General features: G+C 34.6%; 1 protein-coding gene across 2 annotated transcripts in view; it reads right to left on the bottom strand.

Annotated features, from left to right (window-relative positions):
- The window catches only part of NBEA (neurobeachin), a 671823-nt gene that overhangs the window by 442042 nt on the left and 206683 nt on the right, over window positions 1-23098 (bottom strand). For both annotated transcript variants that reach the window (XM_088842722.1, XM_088842723.1), the window contains exons 27-30: window positions 22725-22855; window positions 17512-17619; window positions 13531-13699; window positions 12011-12106 (exon numbers count right to left, since the gene is read on the bottom strand). In XM_088842722.1, coding sequence (XP_088698848.1) covers window positions 12011-12106; window positions 13531-13699; window positions 17512-17619; window positions 22725-22855 — 504 coding nt within the window. The remainder of the gene's footprint in view (window positions 1-12010; window positions 12107-13530; window positions 13700-17511; window positions 17620-22724; window positions 22856-23098) is intronic.

Here is a 23098-nt window from a genome sequence, read left to right as displayed (position 1 = left end):
AATAAGGAATTCTTGATCTGAGCCACAGTCAGCTCCTGGTCTTGTTTTTGCTGACTATATAGAGCTGCTCCATCTTAAGCTCCAAAGAATATAATCAATCTGATTTTGGTATTGACCACCATTTGATGTCCATGTGTAGAGTCTTCTCTTCTGTTGCTGGATGAGGGTGTTTGCTATGACCAGTGCGTTTTCCTGGCAAAACTCTGTTAGAATTTGCCCTACTTCATTTTGTACTCCAAGGTCAAATTTGCCTGTCACTCCAGGTATCTCTTGACTTCCTACTTTTGCATTCCAGTCCCCTATAATGAAAAGGACATCTTTTTTGGGTGTTAGTTCTAGAAGGTCTTGTAGGTCTTCATAGAACTGTTCAACTTCAGATTCTTTCAGCATGACTGGTTGGGGCATAGACGTGGACTACTGTGATACTGAATGGTTTGCCTTGGAAACAAACAGAGACCATTCTGTTGTTTTTGAGCTTGCACCCAAGAACTGCATGTCAGACTCTCTTGTTGACTGCGAGGGCTACTCCATTGTTTCTAAGGGATTCTTGCCCACAATAATAGATAAAATAGTCACCTGAGTTAAATTCGCCCAATCCAGTCTATTTTAGTTCACTGATTCCTAAAATGTTGATGTTCACTCTTGCCATCTCCGGTTTGACGACTTCCAATTTGCCTTGGTTCATGGACATAACATTCCAGGTTCCTATGCGATATTGCTCTTTACAGCATCAGACTTTACTTCCATCACCAGTCACATCCACAACTGGGCATTGTTTTTGCCTTTGTCTCTGTCTCGTCATTCTTTCTGGAGTTATTTCTCCACTCTTGTCCAGTAGCATACTGGGCACCTACCGACTTGGGGAGCTCAACTTTCAGTGGCATATCTTTTTGCCATTTCATATGGTTCATGGGGTTCTTAAGACAAGAATACTGAAGTGGTTTGTCATTCACTTCTTCAGTGAACCACGTTTTGTTAGAACTTTCCTCCATGATACATCCGTCTTGAGTGGCTCTACACAGCATGGCTCATAATTTCATCGAGCTAGACAAGGCTGTGGTCCATGTGAACAGTTTGATTAGTTTTCTGTGATTGTGGTTTTCAATCTGTCTGTCCTCTGAAGGGTAAGGATAGGAGGCTTAAGGAAGTTTCCTGACGGGAGAGACTGACTGTGGAAGAAACTGGGTCTTGTTCTGATGGCGGGGCCATGCTCAGTAAATCTTTAATCCAATTTTCTGTTGATGGGATGGACTGTGTTCCCTCCCTGTTGTCTGACCTGAGGTCAAACTATGGTGGAGGTGATGAAGAGAACGGCGACCTCCTTCAAAAGGTCCCATGCACACACTGCCGCACTCAGTGCCCCCAACCCTGAATCAGGCCACGCCGACCCACGCCTCCACAAGGGACTCCTGGACACTCACAGGCAAGTCTGGGTCAGTCTCTTGTGGGGTCACTGCTCCTAAAACAAATTCCTTACAATTATACACTAGAAGTGACAAATAGATTCAAGGGATTAGATCTGATAGAGTACCTGAAGAACTAAGGATGGAGGTTCATGATATTATATGGGAGGCAGTGACCAAGACATCCCCAAGGGAAAAAAAAATGCAACAAGGCAAAATGGTGGTCTGAGGAGGCCTTACAAACAGCTGAGAAAATAAGAGACTCTAAATGCAAAGAGGAAAAGGAAACATATACCCATTTGAATGCAGAGCTCCAAAGAATAGCAAGGAGAGATAAGAAAGCCTTCCTCAGCGATCAATGCAAAGAAATAGAGGAAAACAAAAGAATGGGAAGACTAGAGATCTCTTCAAGAAAATAACAGCCACCAAGGGAACATTTCATGCAAAGATGGACACCATAAAGGACAGAAACGGTATGAACCTAACAGAAGAAGAAGATATTGAGAAGAGGTGGCAAGAATACACAGAAGAACGGTACCAAAAAGATCTTCATGATCCAGATAATCATGATGGTGTGATCACTTACCTAGAGTCAGACATCCTGGAATGCAAAATCAAGTGGGCCTTAGGAAGCATAACTACGAACAACACTAGTGCAGGTGATGGAACTGTAGTTGAGCTATATCAAATCCTTAAAGATGATGCTGTGAAAGTGCAGTACTCAATATGCCAGTAAATTTGGAAAAATCAGCAGGGGCCACAGAACTGAAAAAGGTCAGTTTTCATTCCATTTACAAAGAAAGGCAATGCCAAAGAATGTTCAAACTACTGAACAACTGCACTCATCTCACACGCTAGAAAAGTAATGCTCAAAATTCTCCAAGCCAGGCTCCAACAATATATCAACTGTGAACTTCCAGATGTTCAAGCTGGATTTAGAACAGGCAGAGGAACCTGAAATCAAATTGCCAACATCTGTTGGATCACTGAAAAGCAAGAGAGTTCCAGAAAAACATCTACTTCTGGTTTATTGACTAGGCCAAAGCCTTTGACTGTGTGGATTACAACAAACTATGGAAAATTTTTCAAGAGATGGGAATACCCAACCACCTGACCTGCCTCCTGAGAAATCTGTATGCAGGGCAAGAAACAACGGTTAGAACTGGACATGAAACGAAAGACTGGTTCCAAATTGGGAAAGGAGTACGTCAAAACTGTACATTGCCACCCTGCTCATTTAACTTATATGCAGAGTACATCATGTGAAATTCCGGCCTGATAAAGCACAAGCTGGAATTAAGATTGCCAGGAGAAATATCAATAACCTCAGATACACAGATGACACCACCCTTATGGCAGAAAGCGAAGAACTAAAGAACCTCTTGATGAAAGTGAAAGAGGAGAGTGAAAAAGTTGGCTTAAAACTCAACTGAAAACTATTATCATGACATCTGGTCCCATCAATTCTTGGAAAATAAATGGGAAACAATGGAAACAGTAAGAGACTTTTTTTGGCGGGCTCCAAAATCACTGCAAATGGTGACTGCAGCCATAAAATTAGAAGACACTTGTTCCTTGGAAGAAAAGCCATGACAAATCTGAACAGCATATTAAAAAGCAGAGACATTACTCTGTCAACAAAGGTCCAACTAGTCAAAGCTATGGTTTTTCCAGTAGTCATGTATGGATGTGAGAGTTTGACTATAAAGAAGGCTGAGCACCAAAGAACTGATGCTTTTGAACTGTGGTGTTGGAGAAGACTCTTGAGAGTCCCTTGGACTGCAAGGTGTTCCAACCAGTCTATCCTAAAGGAAATCAGTCCTGAATATTCACTGGAAGGACTAACACTGAAACTCCAATACTTTGGCCACATGATGCAAAGAAAAGACCGTGATGCTGGGAAAGACTGAAGGCAGGAGAAGGGGATGACAAGGATGAGATGGTTGGATGGCATCACTGAATGGACATGAGTCTGAGTAAACTCCAGGAGTTGGTGATGGACAGGTAAGCCTGGTGTACTGCATTTCATGGGGTCCCAAAGAGTGGGACACGACTGAGCTGAACTGACCTGAGGTAAACTGCATAAAAATTAACCAGAATGCCAAAGAGAAAAGAAAATACAGAGCCCAACCACTCTACCAGTTATTCTCTTTTGATCTTCAGTTTCCCTAGCTCTGGCCCTTTTATATGCAGATCAGTATCTCCCAAACAGCCAAGTGTTATCTTTGAGAACATCACATACCCTAATGTGCCACATCCAATCTGTTACCATATCCTGTCAAACTTTACCTTCAAAATATGTCTCTTATTTACCTTCCTGTTTAATCTCTACTGCCACCACCCTAATTGTAAGCCACAGCCATTTCTTACCTAGAAAGCAACAGCCTCCGATTGGTTTTGTCAGTTTCCCTCCATGCTCCTCTGATCTATTCCCTCACTATACTCAGAATACTTTGTAAAACTGTATGATACTTGTAGTAGGCAGAACAATGCTTCCTCCCTTCCAACGATATCCACATCCTACTCTGCACAACCTGTGAATGTTTCCTTCCATTCAATGTAAGCGCTTTGAAGAGACCATCCTGGATTACCCAGGTGGACTCAATCGAACCCCAAAGCAGAAAGTCTTTCCTAGTTGTGCTCAGAGGAAGTTGTGACTCCAGAACAGTCTGAAAGATGCCCTGTTGCTGGTTTCAAAGATGGAGGGAGAAGGAAGAAGGCCATAAACCAAAGAATATGAGTAGCCTTGGGAAGCTGGAAAAAACAAAGAAAATGGATCTCTTGAGCCTCCAGAAAGGAATGCAGTCTTGAGGACATCATGATTTTAGTCCAGTTAGAAGTCTATGTTAGACTTCTTATTTACAGTAATATAAAATAATAAATTTGTGTTGTTTCAGGTCAGTAAGTCTGTGGTAATTTGTTATGGCAGCAATAGAACACTAATGTAACACTCCTCTGCTTAGTTTAAAAACCACAATCTTAGTGTAGTTTACAAGCCCTACATGTTTTAGTTACTGCGTATCTAAATTCATGGGATGTTTCTCTTTCCCTTCATTCTTGTGTTCCATTTACATATGTTCCCAAAATATGCCAAGGAATTTCTCAGAAAACGCAGCCACATGTTCATCCTTCGCTTCAAAGCTTAATATTGCTTCCATGAGGCTTTTTTTCGAAACTTAAATTCAGTCAGTTCAGTTGCTCAGTCGTGTTCGACTCTTTGTGACCCTATGGACTGCAGTATGCCAGGCTTCCCTGTCCATCACTAACTCCCAGAGCCTGCTCAAACTCATGTCTATCAAGTCAGTGATGCCATCCAACCATCTCATCCGCTGTTGTCCCCTTCTCCTGCCTTCAATCTTTCCCAGCATCAGGTCTTTTCCAGTGAATCAGTTCTTTATATCAGGTGGCCAGAGGACTGGAGCTTCAGCTTCAGCATCAGTCCTTCCAATGAATATTCAGAATTGATTTCCTTTAGGATGGACTGGTTGCATCTCCTTGCAGTCCAAGGGATTCTCAAGAGTCTTCTCCAACATCACAATTCAAAAGTATCAATTCTTAAGCACTCAGCTTTCTTTATGGTCCAACTCTCACATCCATACATGACTAATGGAAAAACAATAGCTTTGACTAGATGGACCCTTGTTAGCAAAGTAATGTCTCTGTTTTTTAATATTCTGTCTAGGTTGGTCATAGCTTTTCTTCCAAGTAGCAAGCATCTTTTAATTTCATGGCTGCAGTCACCATCTGAAGTGATTTTGGAATCAAAATACAGGCAGCCTCTAAAAGCTAGGAAAGAGAAGGAAACAGATTCTCCTTAAAGCATTCCAAAGGAATACCATCCTGAAAACACCTTGGTTTTAGTTCACTAAGACCCAGTTATTAATGAGGTTATTAATGTTTCTCTTGGCAATCTTGATTCCAGCTTGCACTTCATCCAGCCCAGCATGTCTTATGATGTATACTTTGCATATCACAGCCTTGACGTACTCCTTTTCCTATTTGGAACCAGTCTGTTGTCCCATGTCCAGTTCTAACTGTTGCTTCTTGACCCGCATACAGATTTCTCAGGAGGCAGGTAAGATGGCTTGGTATTCCCATCTCTTGAAGAATTTTCCACAGTTCGTTGCAATCCACACAAAGGCTTAAGTCAAAGGCTTTAGCATAGTCGATAAAGCAGAAGTAGATGTTTCTTTGGAACTCTTTTGCTTTTTCTATGATCCAGTGGATGTTGGCAATTTGATCTCTGGTTCCTCCTCCTTTTCTAAATCCAGCTTGGATCTGGAAGATCTCAGTTCAGGTACTGTTGAAGCCTCACTTGGAGAATTTTGAACATTACTTTACTAGCATGTGAGATGCGTGCAGATATGCAATAGTTTGAACATTCTTTGGCATTTCCCTTCTTTGGGATTGGAATGAAAACAGCTTTTCCAGTGTTGTGGCTACTGCCGAGTTTTCCAAATTGGCTGGCATATTGAGTGTAGCACTTTCACAGCATCATCTTTTAGATTTTAAATAGCTCAGCTGGAATTCCATCACCTCCATTAGCTTTGTTCGTAGTGATGCTTCCTAAGGCCCACTTGAGTTTGCACTCCAGGATATCTGGCTGTAGGTGAGTGATCACACCATCATGGTTGTCTGGGCCATTAAGACATTTTTCTCAAGAACTTAAGACATTAAGTTCTTCTGTGTATTCTTGCCACCTCTTTTTAATATTTCTGCTTCTGTTAGGTCCACAGTGTTTCTGTCCTTTATTGTGCACAGTTTTACATGAAATGTCCTCTTGGTATCTCTAATTATCTTGAGATTTCTAGTCTTTCCCATTCTATTGTTTTCCTCTATTTCTAAATTAAATTAGGTTTCTTCTTTTCTATGTTCTCATGAAAGCGTTAGTCTCTCAGTCATGGCTGACTCTTTGTGGCCCCATGGACTGTAGAAGTTCAGGCTCTATATCCATGGAATTCCGCAGGCAAGAATACCAGAGTGGGTAGCCATTACCTTCTCAAGGGGATCTTCCCAACCCAGGGATTGAACCCAGGTCTTCTGCATTGCAAGTAGATTTTTTAACATCTGATGTACCAAGGCTCATAATACTGAGAAATTTTACTTTTTAGAATACAACATAGCTTTCAATTATATTATTTAATTGTGTGGTTTCTAAAAGTGTATTTCTTTCACTAGAATGGTACCTTCATAAAGATAAAAACTTAGTGCCCATTATTATGTATCTCCAATACCTAGTATGTAACAGGAAACAATTTATTTATTCAGCAAATATATACTGAATAAATCTCAAACTGAAAGAAAGATTAAATTAGAAGACGAAAGAAAAAAAGAGGTGGCAGGCTTTTGTTGGCTTCCTTTACTAATACCGAAAGCAGACATTTATTTTAAAGAGTAGAAGTTTTAGAAAAATATTTGCTCGGAGTAAAAATTACATGATTTTCACCTCTGAGTAATATAAAATATATAGTGTATTTGATATCAACATGTAATTAGAACTCAAATGTAACTATTTATTCAAAAATATGAGTTTTATTTCTAAGTATTAATTAAATAAAACTAAGTGGTAAAAATATTTGTATATAAACTGTTGGCATATCTTTCATTGTTTCCTTTGTATACAATTCTAAGAGTAAAATTAATAGGTTAAAGATTATGACTTTTTTTATGCTATGTAAAATGCACATTTGCATTCTCACCCTTCAAAATTTTACCCAATTTGAAAATTATGGTGCAGTTTTGCTTCAACATAAATGTAGTGATTATTAGTAGACTTTTTACTTTTTTTGAATCTTTTATTTTATATAAAAGTATAGCTGATTAACAATGCTGTAATGATTATTAGTAGATTTATATAAATCTTCTTTATTTGTACTTACATTGCCTTTCTGTTAACTGTTCAATTTTCTTTTTTATATTTTTACATCACTATGATACATTCTTTTAACTGATTTGCAAGAGCTCTTTATTTACTAAAGCTTTTATTTATTAACTTGTATTAATAAATATAAATTTTTCTTATTTGCATTTTTTCTTTTAATTTTGTTAATATTTTTAGAGATGCAGAGAGATAAAACTTTTTAGCCATATTTTTACAACTTCATATTTTGATGTTATGATTTAAAACATCTTTTCTTACTTAAAATATTAATTTTCATTTTATTGAATGATGTTCAGTTTCCTTTTTAGCTTTAAATTTTAATACATGCAGAATTTATTTAGCATGATATATGAAATAAGGATATAAATTAAATTTTTTTCAATTGGCTACCTCATTTGCTAATTCTACCACTTGCCAAATACTTCTTAAATTTGGTTAGAAAAGTTACAGTTATCATATATGAGATACTCATACAAATTCCAGCCTGTCAACTGTTTATGCCATACATCTATTCTTATATAAGTAGCACAATACGCTAATTATTAAAAAGAATTATAAAATAAGTCTTTTCTCTGACAATAAATTGTTAGAGGAAAACTATACAACCTATTTAAGTTCACTTAAATTTAATGTTGTTTTAAACCTAATGTGAAATAATTAACATAAAACTTCTATCGCAACTAGGACATGTCATCAATAAAACTTTATTTTCTGTTTTTAGTGTTTATTAATTAAATACATTTTATGTCTACCATCAGTATTCAACTTAAAAAAAAACTGTTTAGCATTCTCACTGGCTTACTCATTTACTTAATATTTCCTGTATTAACTTCCAAGTGTCATGCTAGAATTAAGGATTACCTTCTTCAAGCACACATTCTAATAGACAATTAAACAAATAAATAAACTATATAAATTCAAGAAGGGAAATAAAGAGGATGCTACGATAGAAAATAAGGTTATTGTGGATGGAAGCTATTTCCCTATGGTAACAGGGAAAGCTTCTGTGAGGAGGTGATGACCTTTAACCAGACACCTGAAGAATGAGTACTCTCCAGTCATATGAAATACAGGGAAGAGAAAACCTAGAACAACAAACAAAGATCAAGAGGCAGGAAAGTGTATGGCATAATTAAAGAACTAAAAGTTAGTTTGACTGTGGCACAGTGAGCAAATGCAAGAACCACATGAAATGAAGTTAGGAAGGTTGTGATACTTTACTCTAAATGTTGTGAGAAATGTTTTATGTTAAAAAGAGACATAACCTCATTTATATTTTAAAATGAACTTCAGCAGAACTATAAAAAAAAAAAGAACAAAGATTAACAAGACAAGAGGTGAGAAAACCACTTAACAAGATGATTGTAGTAATCCAGGAAAGTCAGAACCAGAGTATTCTTGCCACAATTAAGACATTTTAACTTTGTTCACAGAACTATATTTTATTAGAAATTTTTATAAAGAAAAATCATTATATTGACTCTATTAGAAAATATTTATTATATGAATATATTATATTAAATATAAATTACATTTCATTACATTATTATTTTATATAATAGTGTTACTTAAAATTTTGTCGTCAGTAACAGCCTAGAGACAAGTCCAATGAAGAAACTATACAATACTCAAAAAAGGGCTATGGCTTTGAACTGAAGAACTATCAAAGATGAAGAAGAGAGAGGCCAAAGCGCTGGTTCAGAATTTTCTAAAAGGCTTAGTCATGAGGAGAAAAAAGGGAGTGAAATGCGAAGGAGCTCAAGAATAGTCCAGATCAGTCTCGTCAAAACAGAAAATAAAGCACAATAGCTTGTATTATTTGACTCCACAGACAAAAATTTAAATTTCAATAAATATAATCAGAATGAAGGTAACATTGAGAAAAAAATACAAAAATTATCCATGTTGTTCACTGAGAGTGTGTGCATAGGTGATCAATCTAGACAAATGTAATTATACTTGTAACTTTTTCAGTACACATAATAAATAAACAAAAATCTTTAAGCAAAGAGTGAGTCCCCCAAAGAAATGTCTCTATAAACATTGTGAACAAATACTGGGAATATAAGTACTTAAAGTTTATAGTGTGATGAACTTTTGCTTGTGAACTTATCTAAGTAGAAATGGCAATATTAGTACTCATGGGAATAACATATAGCTTGTCTGTTTTTGTTTTAATAACATGCAGAATGGAGAAAGCTATTTTACAGAGGTATGTTGACAGAATGAGAATTCTGAGAGCTCAGAACATGTATCTATTTTACAACTTTTATCCAAAACAAAGCTAGAAATATTGTATCTTCAAAATATACCCTCAATGTTCATCAATACTCAATACCAATAATTTGTATCATATAGTTATAATCAAGCTATAATATATATATAATGTAATATATATTATAATTATATATTATAATATAATATAATCAAGTTATAATATAAATATATTTTAATTAAAGATTCCATTTTCATAAATTTCTTAATTATGAACTTATTTTAATGAAAAATACAAGATATTCTATCAAATACATAAAATGATAGGAGATAACTTTTCAAGATGAATAAAATTAAGATCATTCTTAAAGATTGAGTTATTGGTAATAACTATCAAATATAAAATAATATTATTAAAATAATTATTACTAAACTATGGAAAATGTTGTAGAAACTGCATACTACCAAAATTGTAACTTTTATTTTTGTCCTTTAATCTATTCTGATACATGTTGCAATCTCTCCTGCTTGAAAGTACTGAGTTCATTTAACAAATACTATATGTCTGACAAAGAAGCCAGTCCTATTACATATTTACAACTGGAATGAAACTGTTTTCTTAACTTGCAAAAATACTATGAATTGACTTTGCATCTCCAACATTATCAACAGAACTTTTCTTCTTAATAACCACTGCATGACAGCATGCATTAATAGTCATTTATGATCACCTTCCATATTATCACATAATAAAGAGAAGAGGAAATTCACCACATCAGCCCTAAAGTAATTCAAAATTTTAAAATACCCCTAAGACCTTTGTGCAGTTCAAATAAAACTGTTTCATAGCAAACCTTTCTAGATAAAGAAAGCAGTGCATAGATATTCTGACGCAGGCTTCTGAATCTGGTTAACTACTCCAGAGTATATTTCAGTCACTGAAGTTAACCATTTAGAACAGACTTCTACACAAAACAAACTCCAGATAACAATTCAGTCTAATCTAGTCTAATCCTTCTTAGTTTATACAACTCAGAGTTAGATACGTTTTGTAAGCACTAAAAGCTGAAAAGGATTTTTTTCCTTTATATTATCATTGTGTTCAAATTTGTAGATTTATAAATATTGTAAAATAAAAAAAATAAATTAATGATTCGGTAAACATGCTCAAACAAACAAAAAAAAAATCAGTGCATTCAAATTATAATAAACACTTTGCTGCTTTATTTGTTCTATGAGTTGATCTTCCATATCATTAGCTGATGGATGAAGACACTGGTGATCATCTGGAGCTCAGGTACCTTCTCTAAAATTACTCTTATTATTGGCAGAATTCAGTTTGTTGATGTTTGTAGGCTTAAGTCCCCCACTTTCTTGCTGACTGTTAGCTGGGAGGTACTCTCAGCTTCTACAAGGAAATCTCAGGTCTTTGCTGCATGGTCACTTCCATCTCAGCAACAAAGAACTTTCTTTATGTCATATCCCTTTCACACCGAGGTGCTCTCATGTCCCGTTCTAAACAAGCCAGAGAAAACTCTCCACCTTTACAGGGCTCGTGTGATTAGGTTACTTGAGCCATCTGTATAATTACCTTTACTTAAAAGCAACTGTGCTAACATATACTATATAACCTAGTCACAAGAATAAAATCCATCATATTCACTGTCCCAGGAATTATGCAGAGTGTGTATACAGGAAAATCCTGGGTTGGGGGTTGGGGGCAGAGTTTGGCTCACCTTTGTTCTTCACAGAATAATCTCCTGTTAATCTTAACCAGAGACATCATTCTGGCTGTTTTATTTTTCATCTCTGAAACTTTCAATTGGTTCTTTAAAAACACTTTTAATTTTCTCTGTATTATGTTTTTTCCTTTAGATTGAAAAACATCTTGGACATACTTGTGAATTCCCTGATCTGACAACTCTGCAATATGTATGTATCCCTTCTGAATGTGCTTCTGTTGATTGATTTTTTTGTTTCCAGCTTATGCATCACATTTTTTTTCTTTGCACACTTAACAATTTTTATTGAATGTTTAATGTTGAATAATTGCATTGCTTGAAGAATTTTTTGTATTCCTTTGAAAAGGGTTGGAATTTTGTTCTGACAGGAAGTTAAATAATCAGAGATCACTGTGATGCTTTCAAGGCTTGTTTAAAATCTTTCTACTTGTCATTCTACAGTAGCCTTCATTTTAGAGCTAATTTGGTCCCACTAACAAGGTAGGACTTTACTGTGATCTCTTCTGCATGCCACCACCATGCATTTATTATCCATATAATTATGCAGCCTTAATTTGAAGATGATACTTAAAGACATACAATGGAATACAAATATAAAAACTATATTTTGCTCTTAATAGCCAGGTACAAATGCAATGCATTATATCTCCATGAAACCTGAGCCGTATGCTGAGGTGTTTATAAGCAACTACATTAATGAATGGTTACTGTATAACAATTGATGAAATTTAAGAATACCCAAACAGGTCAGGAGATGAGGTCAATATTACCTTTGTAAAATGAGTGGGCAAAGCTCTGCTCAGGAATTAACTTGGCAAGGAATCCATGGTTCAAACTTGGATGAGGGATAGATGGTATGACCACAACTGTGGAGAAAATCATGGAATCAAATTTGAGCCAGCATGTAACAACCTGCAACATGGTCCACTGAAGATCCAAGACAATTCTATATCACTGCAACATGCAAACAGTACTAGCAATAAAGACCGTGTCTCTGGAGGAGGGAAAGAAGTCATGTATTAAGAGAAAGGAAATAACATACTTGTTAAGTAGAGTTATTTTAGCAACAAACACAGAGACATACAAACACACAAAAAATCAGAACTGGAAGGTTTCACTAAAATATTGCTTGCTTTATACATACATGACTGAATGCATTAAAAATGAAGAGACAGTTGATTAACATATAGAGTCTCTGTGTTTTAAATGGTCAAAAGACAGAAACTGGAATGTTAGGATAACATTTAATTTGTCGAGTAAAACGTTAAAAGTAAGATCATACTATAAAGAAATACCACATTTATGTACTCAAAATAAATATAGCATGCAACAAAAAAGAATTAAACATAATCTGTATTTCCACACAGAAGCAAAAAGTAAATGAGATATGATATGATTATGGAAAACAAAATGCAGAGATTTGACCACTAATTTCTACCCATTTTTTAAAATATTCAATTAATGTATATATCATATGCATTTATTTAGGAAGGATAATTTCTATTACAAACTAGTGGTACATGAAATAATCACTGGGCTGCTAAGGCAACACTGCAAACAATAGAGAAATAACTTTGATGTAAACACCTGGCAGGAAATGCAACAGACAAAAAGCATCCTATGATATTAAAAGTATTAGTTGCCAAAAACTATATTTATCATTTCCAAGCAGAGTAAACAAAGCTGATCATACATGAACTCCTACAACATAAGCGTCTTCTATAGATGACAACATGACCCAAAACGGTTCACTGCTGTCTAGAAATTTTTGACTTTAGTTGATGCAACTTTGGTATAAAATTCAGAATGTATGTTTATTATAAATCTCTGGCTGAATATTTAGATACTGAAATAACTATACATATCGAAAGAAAGAAAGGCAGACGGAAAGAAAGAAAGATGCTACTGAACTTGGCTACAAAGATTTATAGTTTGGCTTACTGTTGGTTTTGAACTACTCTATAAGGACCTCCTACTTTCATATGTTTGTAAATGTTAAAAATAATATATTTAAAATACATGATTTATTTGTATATTAAGTAGTAGCATAAATGTTTTATGCTAATAAACAGAAAAACTAAACCCAAAACCGTGATAAAATGAGAATATAGCAAATATCATTCTACATTTTTGTGTAATTAAACAAGATTAAATTAGCATTTATATACTGCCTACTTATAAATACTTGAGATGATTATGAATAGAACCAGTTTAAATCTAGATGTAAAAATTAAATAAAAAGGAGATAAATGATGATGAAAATTCAAATAATTAGATAATTATTAAGTACCTGTACTTGTTGGTGAATTTATTTCTTGTCTGATGTTTCTACCTGGTTGGCTTCCAGTTCTTGCAGTCTCTCGCTGGGGTTCTAAAATGTCACGATACTTGGAAACCATCAGAACCGAAATGAAGTAAACAACAGCTAGAGCTAAGAACTGTGCCTGCTTGCTATCATCCTGTATAAAATAAAAAGGTAGTTTTGACACTCAAAAAATTTTAAGTATAAGTTCTCAGAGTATAAGAAACTATTCCTGTTTTATTTTATGGAGGAAAATACACGACATTTAACTTTTGCTAAAACTTGCTAAGCTTATACTGTTAGTATTATCTAAGTATATATTAAAAAAAAAAACTCCAGAAACATATCATCTGATTTATAGGTTGAAATGTAATTTAAAAAAATGAGGATGTTAAAATTTTGCTGAATATACCACAAAATTTATTATTTGTCCTCTTCATGAGTATCTATTACTTCTATAACATCAGAAAATGCATATTTATAAGATATGCACATAGCACAAGCTTGAAAAAAATAATTTAATGTTTGGCTAAAAAAGTAAAGAGTTTCAAATACTGTAACTGAAAAATAATAACAGAATAAAGTTACTATTGGAATACAAATACAATTCTAACATATCACTACCTGAGCAGGAAATATGAGTAAAATACGGGAGATAGAAAAATCAGGGAGCATAAAGCATGAATTTTACACAAGTTCAATACGGCAGCTTCAGAAAAAGCTAATGCAATGTTTGACACATGAACAGATAAAAATAAATAACAGCCCCACTATTCTGTACTGGAAAAATAACCTCATTTTTCCAGTGTAGAATTGGGAGCCAATATTTGAGGCTCCAAATTTCAAAAGTTCAATGACAAAATGAAGTTATTCCCAAGGATAGCAGTGAAGTGGTAAAAGATCTGAAAAAGATTGACCATGTTAGGGTAATGAGATAATAGTTATTTAATTATTTATTTGAAGCAGAACTGCATATAATCTTGCAAAGTCTATGGAAAAAGCCTACGTGATTATCCTATAGGGATAAAAATGTTAAATGACCTCTAAAACTATTTTCAGAATAGACTATATTTAAGGAATCATAAATAGTTATTATGCCTTTTTTCTAAGTTAGGTAAAAGTGATACCTCAAACCAAAACCACAAGTAATTACCATGGCCCATAGATAAAACAGAAATAAGGAAAACGAACACGCATTAAAGTCTATTAACTCCATAAACAGTCACTTTACATTTATTACTTCATTTAAGCACTGCATGAACAAGACTCAAAATTCATGTGCATTTGTCAGAAAAAAAAGCAAACAAGAAATATTTACAGATGACTTAATACTCTGAAATAGAATTAGTATAGGTAATGAAGAAAATGACCAAAATAGATTACATTTGTTCTGAAATGTTGTGAATTTGGTGTTTTATACTCTGTGGTAACAGACAGCTTTTAAATATATTACTTTTCCTTAAATACATAAATTTTAAAATCTCATATGTTTCTGAACTTAAGGCAACCTAAAGTGCACTTGAACAATTCAAAGGTCAAGTAGAAATCTTATAATATCTACAACTGACTTTAAAATATAACAATTAAAAAATACTTTCAAATTCTGGAGATTATTTAAAAGGAAAAAAGTGTTACTTGGAGTTTATGAAATATGGTAAAAGAGAGAGAATGCTTTGGAAAGGCCTAATTTGGGATTCTGACTCAACATCATACTAGCTGTGTGATCTTAATGTTTCTCAGTCTTAGCTTTCTCTTAACCTTTTACTGAAAGCTGAGGGTAATATATATGTGTCTAATACACAGTGTAAATGGAATGAACACAAGTTATGTTACCTCAAAGATGTTTGGAAGGAACATCTGAACATTAATTCCCTTCCTTCAGGAAGAAAGCTAATAAGAACCACTGTAGGGTTATCCAATATACAATAGTTATAAAACATCTATAGATACTAGAAAAAGTATACAATCCACCATAATAACCTGATACAGAATTTACTAACAATTTAGATGAAATGTCACACAATATAAATTTCTTCTATGTTAGTTAGGTCTGAGTGAGTCTCTTGGAGATGAAAACATGATCCATGTTTAAATCATCTATTATTTAAAAAAAATTCTTCCACAACACATTTTTTTTCAGGATAAATAATTTCCATTTCTGAATGGTTAAACTGTTAGTATTTTTTTCTAAGTCCAGATTATGCAATTCTTACATCAAGATTTTTACACTCTTAATGCGTTTTATCTCCCATTTTAAAAATTACTTTAATTTTGTTAATTATGAAAATACAGGTTTATTATAAAAAAATGGAAAATTAAAAAAGTGCAAAATAAAAAGTGTTTCAGTTCAGTTCAGTTGCTTAGTCATGTCCGACTCTTTGCAACCCCATGAACCATAGCACGCCAGGCCTCCCTGTCCATCACCAACTCCCGGAGTTCACTCAAACTCATGTCCATCGAGTCGGTGATGCCATCCAGCCATTTACCTAAAGATAATAACTGGCAGCATTTGGGTGCCTTTTTTAAAATAAAGGTGAACATGTGCATGTACGTATACTTGACACACAAAACTGCAGTATTTGTGTAGTCTAAGTACTTTTGTATAGTGCTTCTTTCCCTTACAATGTATCATGAGTGTTTTACATGTCACAAAGTTTCCCTCAAAAATATGATTTTAATAGCTATACAACTTCTTGCTAAATGAATATACTGTGATTTATTACGCTCTGTGTTGGATATTTTTGATGTTGCCAATTTTCCTGAGGACAGCTCTGATAAGCATATGATGAGTAGAACCAATGGGTCATAGGCATCAAATTTATAAGCGCTTTAATACAACGTAAAAAGCTCTTTATAAAGTTTATCCAATTTGTACTCCTACCAGTGATAAATGATAGAGCACTTTCAGTATACCTTTGTAATGACAGATACTATTATTTAAAATTTTTAGTTTTTGGTAAAAATATCTTACTCTTGTTTTAATTTGCATTTCTTTGACTACTAGTTATATTGACTTATAAATCATATGTTTATCACCTTATTTTCATATTTCATATCTACTGCCTATTTTTCTGTTGGTATGGTTGGAATTTTCTTAGTGATTTATAAGAACTGATATACATTAAAAAGAATGTGAATTTTTCTATTATATATTTCTACCATGTAGTATGTATTAAATATTTTAACCACTTTCTCAAGTACAAAGTAATCTATCCAAGTTATTATTAAATGCAAATTTAAAATATAAATTTCCTTCTATGTTTCATAAATCATCAATTAAAAAAAGAAAAATAGAGTCCAAAATTGCTGATAACTAGCAATTATAGTAAGAAGTACTACCAACATTGAGTCTGCTGTGAAATGCTATGGATGCTTCTACACAATTTGTGGAAGGGCCAATCTTATTTTTACTTACTTTGAATAAGTGATCATATAATTGGAGGGGTCTATGAAATTGTACCCTTAAGCTATATTTTCAATAAGCTTTATTAAGCAACATTTCTAACTCATATTCCCATTGGTATCTCTATTTCTAAATGCAGATTCTTCTCTCAAAAGTAATTGCCCCCAAAAGTAATTCCCAAGAACACTTTTATGAATTAATTTCTTTTACCAATAATAGAAGGAACATTGATAATAACAAAATATTCAGAACCTAGAGATGGAGTAAGGAATACTAAATGACAGGAATTGTTATTCAAGATAAAATCAGTTATAATCTTCGAAGTTATCTCCATTCTTAGTATACATACAAATTAACTATAATTTTCACATCATTAAAAAATAACATGAATAAACTTTCAGAGAAAGATAAGCTCAATCATTTTACAAACAGATGCGTATTATAAACCTACAATCTCTGACACTAGGACATTTAGTTTTAAAATGCAAGTTTCCTATGAAATTTAAATTATTTTACACAGTGAAAAGTTTTCTTTTTCTTCTGGGAAATCAAGCAGGATAACTCACCACATCCCGAAAGACAACTGCACGAAGGCGATTGATATCAACATCCTGAAGAAGCCTATCGGGATCCTTAATTGGAGAAAGGTTACCTGGAACATTCTCTAGTGGAGTCTTAAAAAAGAGAGAGAGAATTGTGAAAAAATAGTATAATACAGAAATTTATATTAATTTCTATTAATAATACCTTTAATTTTGTAACTAAACTGGCCACACACTCTACCTTCTCTCATCACATTAGTGGGCACTTCTGTTCTCTTCTACTTTCATTTACTAGTGTTCTTGTTCTTCACCTGCATAGCTACCACTATAGATAAAGAAAGGCTGGAGGACGGTGGCCGAAAAAAGACTAAACTTACACTCTGGGCTCCAATCTCTCCTGTGTGACCTCAAGCTGTTACTAACTTTTTCTAAGCTTTACATTCCCTACCTCTAGTTAACAAGTCTCTAAGTCATCAGGTTCATTTATCCATCATGTTTTCATAATATATGAGATTATTATGTTACATTATTGTGTAAGATTTTATCTGTGAAAGCATTCCATGATTCTCAGAAAGTCAGAAAAGGTAAGCAAAAAATGTTTTTACTCATGGCCTTAATATTAAAGCTGAAAGACACTAAAGATTATTACCACTAAAATCCTTTTTATATCTAAAGACACAAAAATCCACACATTTTAGGTAACATTTCAAATAGTAAACTTGAAGACAGTCAAGATCCCTGAAACTCAGTCAAGTACTTTTTCACTTACAAAACATAAGAATTGTGTGAATTAAATTAGATAACATATGTAAAGTATCAAATACAACTCCTGCATATAAAAGTAACTCTATTTAATAATAGGCCTCCTTCTATTTTCTATAAACCTCACTTATACTATTCCAACTCAAATTAAAATATTTGATTCTCCTGCAGCACAAAAGAGTACAGTATTTGAAGGTTGATAGTTACTTTACTTCCATTACAATTCCAAAACTTACCAGCTATATAAGCTTAGGTTAGCTTAGCTTTAATATTTAAATAATAGGCTAATGATCTTTATCAAAGGATGATTAAAGAAATAATATAGTATTTACAATATAGTGGAAAAATTACATATATTTTAATTTACATACTACTTTACAGTTTACAAAGTACTTCTATGTCCATAATCTAATTAGAGATGTGTTTTGTAGGAAAATCTTATTTAATATCTCCTTTTTAGAAAATATAAAAAATGAGGCCCAAAGAAAATGTGTGGCTAATGCAAGTCCACTCAGGTTCACAACACACTGAAATTATCGTAACTATGGTTTCCTTACTCAAGTGCCACATTAAAAATGAGTAAAAACAATGTGAATGTACTTAGTGCCACTGAATTGTACAGTCAAATATGCTAAAATAGTATATTTTGTGTGATTTTTTAAAAATAAAAACTTATGTGACAATAAAATTTTTTTAAAAATGAATAAAAATGGGGAAACAACTCTCACAAACTGGGTTCACTGATTCTTTGTTTTGAAACATGTTTTCTTACCAAGTCAACTTTTCCTCTAATAGTTTTATATCCATAACTTATAATCTAATTTTCATTGCTAAGGTTCTTGCTAAAAGTAGAGACTAGCTCAATTACTATGAATTTCCTGCTCATTGAGCTTTTCTGTCCATATTCTGTAATCAGTGTACTATTAGGTTGGTATACAAGTAATTGTGGTTTCAGACCATGAATTTTAAATCATTATAACTAGGCTCAAATACATCTTTATTAATCAAAACAGGAACCATTACAATCAACACATTTTGCCAGCAAGAAGTAAGTTTTGCTTATTCCTGTGGCATAAAAATTTGTGCTTCAGGATTCGATGAACTCTTGGAAAACTTTTCTGCCTCTTGCTGGTTGTGGAACTGGTTTTTCCTGCAAAAAGTTGTCAAGAGGCTAGAAGAAGTGGTAGTGGATAGGTAAGAAGTCGGGTGAATAAGGCGGCTGAGGCAAAACTTGGAAGTTCAATCCATTCAACTTTTGAAGTGTTGGTTGTGCAACGTGAGTCAGGTGATGTTGTGGAGAAAAACTAGGCACTTTTTGTTGACCAGTACTGGCTGCAGGCGTTGCAGTTTTTGGTGTAGCCCTTTATTTGCTGAACAATTACTTTTGCACCAACCTAATACTTGGTTGTACAACTAATACTCAGTGATCAATGCAAAGAAATAGAGGAAAACAACAGAATAGGAAAACCAAGAGATCTCTTCAAGAAAATTAGAGATTCCAAGGGAACATTTAATGCAAAGATGGGCTCGATAAAGGACAGAAATGGTATGGACCTAACAGAAGCAGAAGATATTAAGAAGAGGTGGCAAGAATACACAGAAGAACTGTACAAAAAAGATCTTCACGACCAAGATAGTCACGATAACGTGATCACTGACCTAGAGCCAGACATCTTGGAATGTGAAGTCAAGTGGGCCTTAGAAAGCATTATTACGAACAAAGCTAGTGGAGGTGATGGAATTCCAGTTGAGCTATGAAAAATGATGCTGTGAAAGTGCTGCACTCAATATCCCAGCAAATTTGGAAAACTCAGCAGTGGCCACAGGACTGGAAAAGGTCAGTCTTCATTCCAATCCCAAAGAAAAGAAATGCCAAAGAATGCTCAAACTACCGCACAATTGCACTCATCTCACACGCTAGTAAAGTCATGCTCAAAATTCTCCAAGCCAGGCTTCAGCAATATGTGAACCGTGAACTTCCAGATGTTCAAGCTGGTTTTAGAAAAGGCAGAGGCACCAGAGAACAAATTGCCAACATCCGCTGGATCATGGAAAAAGCAAGAGAGTTCCAGAAAAACATCTATTTCTGCTTCATTGACTATGCCAAAGCCTTTGACTGTGTGGATCACAATAAACTGTGGAACACTCTGAAAGAGATGGGAATCCCAGACCACCTGACCTGCCTCTTGAGAAACCTGTGCGCAGGTCAGGAAGCAACAGTTAGAACTGGACATGGAACAACAGACTGGTTCCAAATAGGAAAAGGAGTACCTCAAGGCTGTATTTTGTCACCTTGCTTATTTAACTTATACACAGAGTACATCATGAGGAACGCTGGGCTGGAAGAAGCACAAGCTGGAATCAAGATTGCCGGGAGAAATATCAATAACCTCAGATATGCAGATGACACTACCCTTATGGCAGAAAGTGAAGAGGAACTCAAAAGCCTCTTGATGAAAGTGAAAGAGGAGAGTGAAAAGGTTGGCTTGAAGCTCAACATTCAGAAAACAAAGATCATGGCATCTGGTCCCATCACTTCATGGGAAATAGATGGAAAAACAGTGGAAACAGTGTCAGACTTTATTTTTTTGGGCTCCAAAATCACTGCAGATGCTGACTGCAGTCATGAAATTAAAAGACGCTTACTCCTTGGAAGGAAAGTTATGACCAACCTTGATAGTATATTAAAAAGCAGAGACATTACTTTCCCTACAAAGGTCCGTCTAGTCAAATCTATGGTTTTTCCCGTGGTCATGTATGGATGTGAGAGTTGGACTGTGAAGAAAGCTGATCGCCGAAGAATTGATGCTTTTGAACTGTGGTGTTGGAGAAGACTCTTGAGAGTCCCTTGGACTGCGAGGAGATCCAACCAGTCCATTCTGAAGGAGATCAATCCTGTGTGTTCATTGGAAGGACTGATGCTAAAGCTTAAACTGCAACACTCTGGCCACCTCATGCAACGAGTTGACTCACTGGAAAAGAGTCTGATGCTGGGAGGGATTGGGGGCAGGAGGAGAAGGGGACGACAGAGAATGAGATGGCTGGATGGCATCACCGACTCTGTGGATATGAGTTTGAGTGAACTCTGGGAGTTGGTGATGGACAGGGAGGCCTGGCGTGCTGTGATTCATGGGGTCGCGGAGAGTCGGACACGACTGAGCGACTGAACTGAACTGAACTGAACACTGCTAAAAAAAAAAAAAAAAAAGCAGTAACACTGCTAATGTGTTTCCATTTAATTTTCTAAGCAATGGAGGGCTTTGTGGAGACTTGCAACAGTAAAATAATATATGGTTTAATTATTCTAAGAATGTGTCTCTAACAGTAGTTAAAATGAATGAAAGAGTGTATAATACAGATACGTTAAATCTGTGGTTGTTCTGACTGAAAACTGCAAAAGTTTGAAGCGACAATTTTTTTTAATGAATTAAACTCTTACTTCATTCCTTCATGTATTGAACCTTCACTAGTCAGTATCAAACATCTAATTACAAGTACTATAAGTGGCAAGAGACATACTGGGTTTTACAGAAATATCAAACAAAGGAACATCCTCTAGACTGAGTTGGCATTGAAGGTACTAGAAAACACTTTACTCAAGTTGAACTTAAGCTAACTCCAAAAGCGGAACACATTTACTGGGGTGAAAATTAAGGATGGGAACTTGACAAAAAACAAAGCTATGTAAAAGTTAAAAGGTTATAAAAATTCTTCTGATGAACTGCATGAAGTCTACAGTGTGACTTAAATAAAATAGTAAAAGCAAGGGTAAGAGATTCCAAGCTGTAGCTGAAGTAAGCAACAAACATACAGGACCTAAAAATAGTTACTGAAACTTTGGAAATGATGGAAATGGTCATATGCAAATATAAACATATGTTAAATAGAGCTAATTTAGAGTGAAAATCACTGCTGCATTCTGAAATACTGCATACCATATATTCATTTCATGGGCCTTCAACAACTTTTGTTGAATGCCATGGGAATTCTATCCCCCAAAGCATAACCATTTAAAAAGTGCATTATTCATACACTGAACTCGGTGAAAATTTAACTATTGAAGCCAGTAATAATTAAGAACTTTTCAGTGCTATGACCTGATATAATCTTTATAAGAATCCTATGAATTAGAAATTACTAGAATCTTCCTTTGAAAAATGAAAGTGTTAGTCGTTCAGTTGTGTCCGACTTTTTGTGACTCAATGGACCGGAGCCCATCAGGCTCCTCTATCCATGGAATTCTCCCAGGTAAGAATACTGGAGTAAAATAGCCATTCCCTTCTCCAAGGGATCTTCCTGATCCAGAGACTGAACCCAGGTCTGTGCATTGCAGGCCAATTCTTTAGCGTCTGAGCACCAGGGAAGCCTAACAGTTCAGAAGAAGAGAAGCCAGCACTGGAGACTCCTTGTCACTTTGTGCTCACAAACTTAAAAAAAAAAAGTAAATTATATTTAATTAGAAAATGTTTAATTACCTTGGAAGCTGCTGTGGCAGTCACACCTTGGGGAGCTTCTTGAGGTTTACTGCTTCCATGGGAAGATTTGTTTCCTCTGTCTCTCTGTCTCTGCCGACATTCTAAACAGTTTCTCACAGCAACACAGCAAACTATTTTAAAAAATGAAAGCATATTATTAATATAAATTGTTGACTCTGACGTTGTTTTTAAAAGTTGTTTGGTTCTATTTTTTCTTTCAACTTTCACCATCCCACTATTGTTCTTAAAATCAACCAGATCAATAAATATTTTTAATTAGAAAATACAGTAATGAAAAGTACACAAAAAAAATCATGTAATTAAAAAAGTGAAAACAAATTACCATAACTATCAACCAAGAAACACAACACTGC

Source organism: Moschus berezovskii, chromosome 13 (assembly GCF_049115385.1).
Source record: "Moschus berezovskii isolate FMDL1 chromosome 13, NW_MosBer_1.0, whole genome shotgun sequence".
Lineage (NCBI taxonomy): Eukaryota > Metazoa > Chordata > Mammalia > Artiodactyla > Moschidae > Moschus > Moschus berezovskii.
The sequence above is the reverse complement of the archived record's forward strand: the minus strand, read 5'-3'. Positions and strand labels throughout refer to the sequence as shown.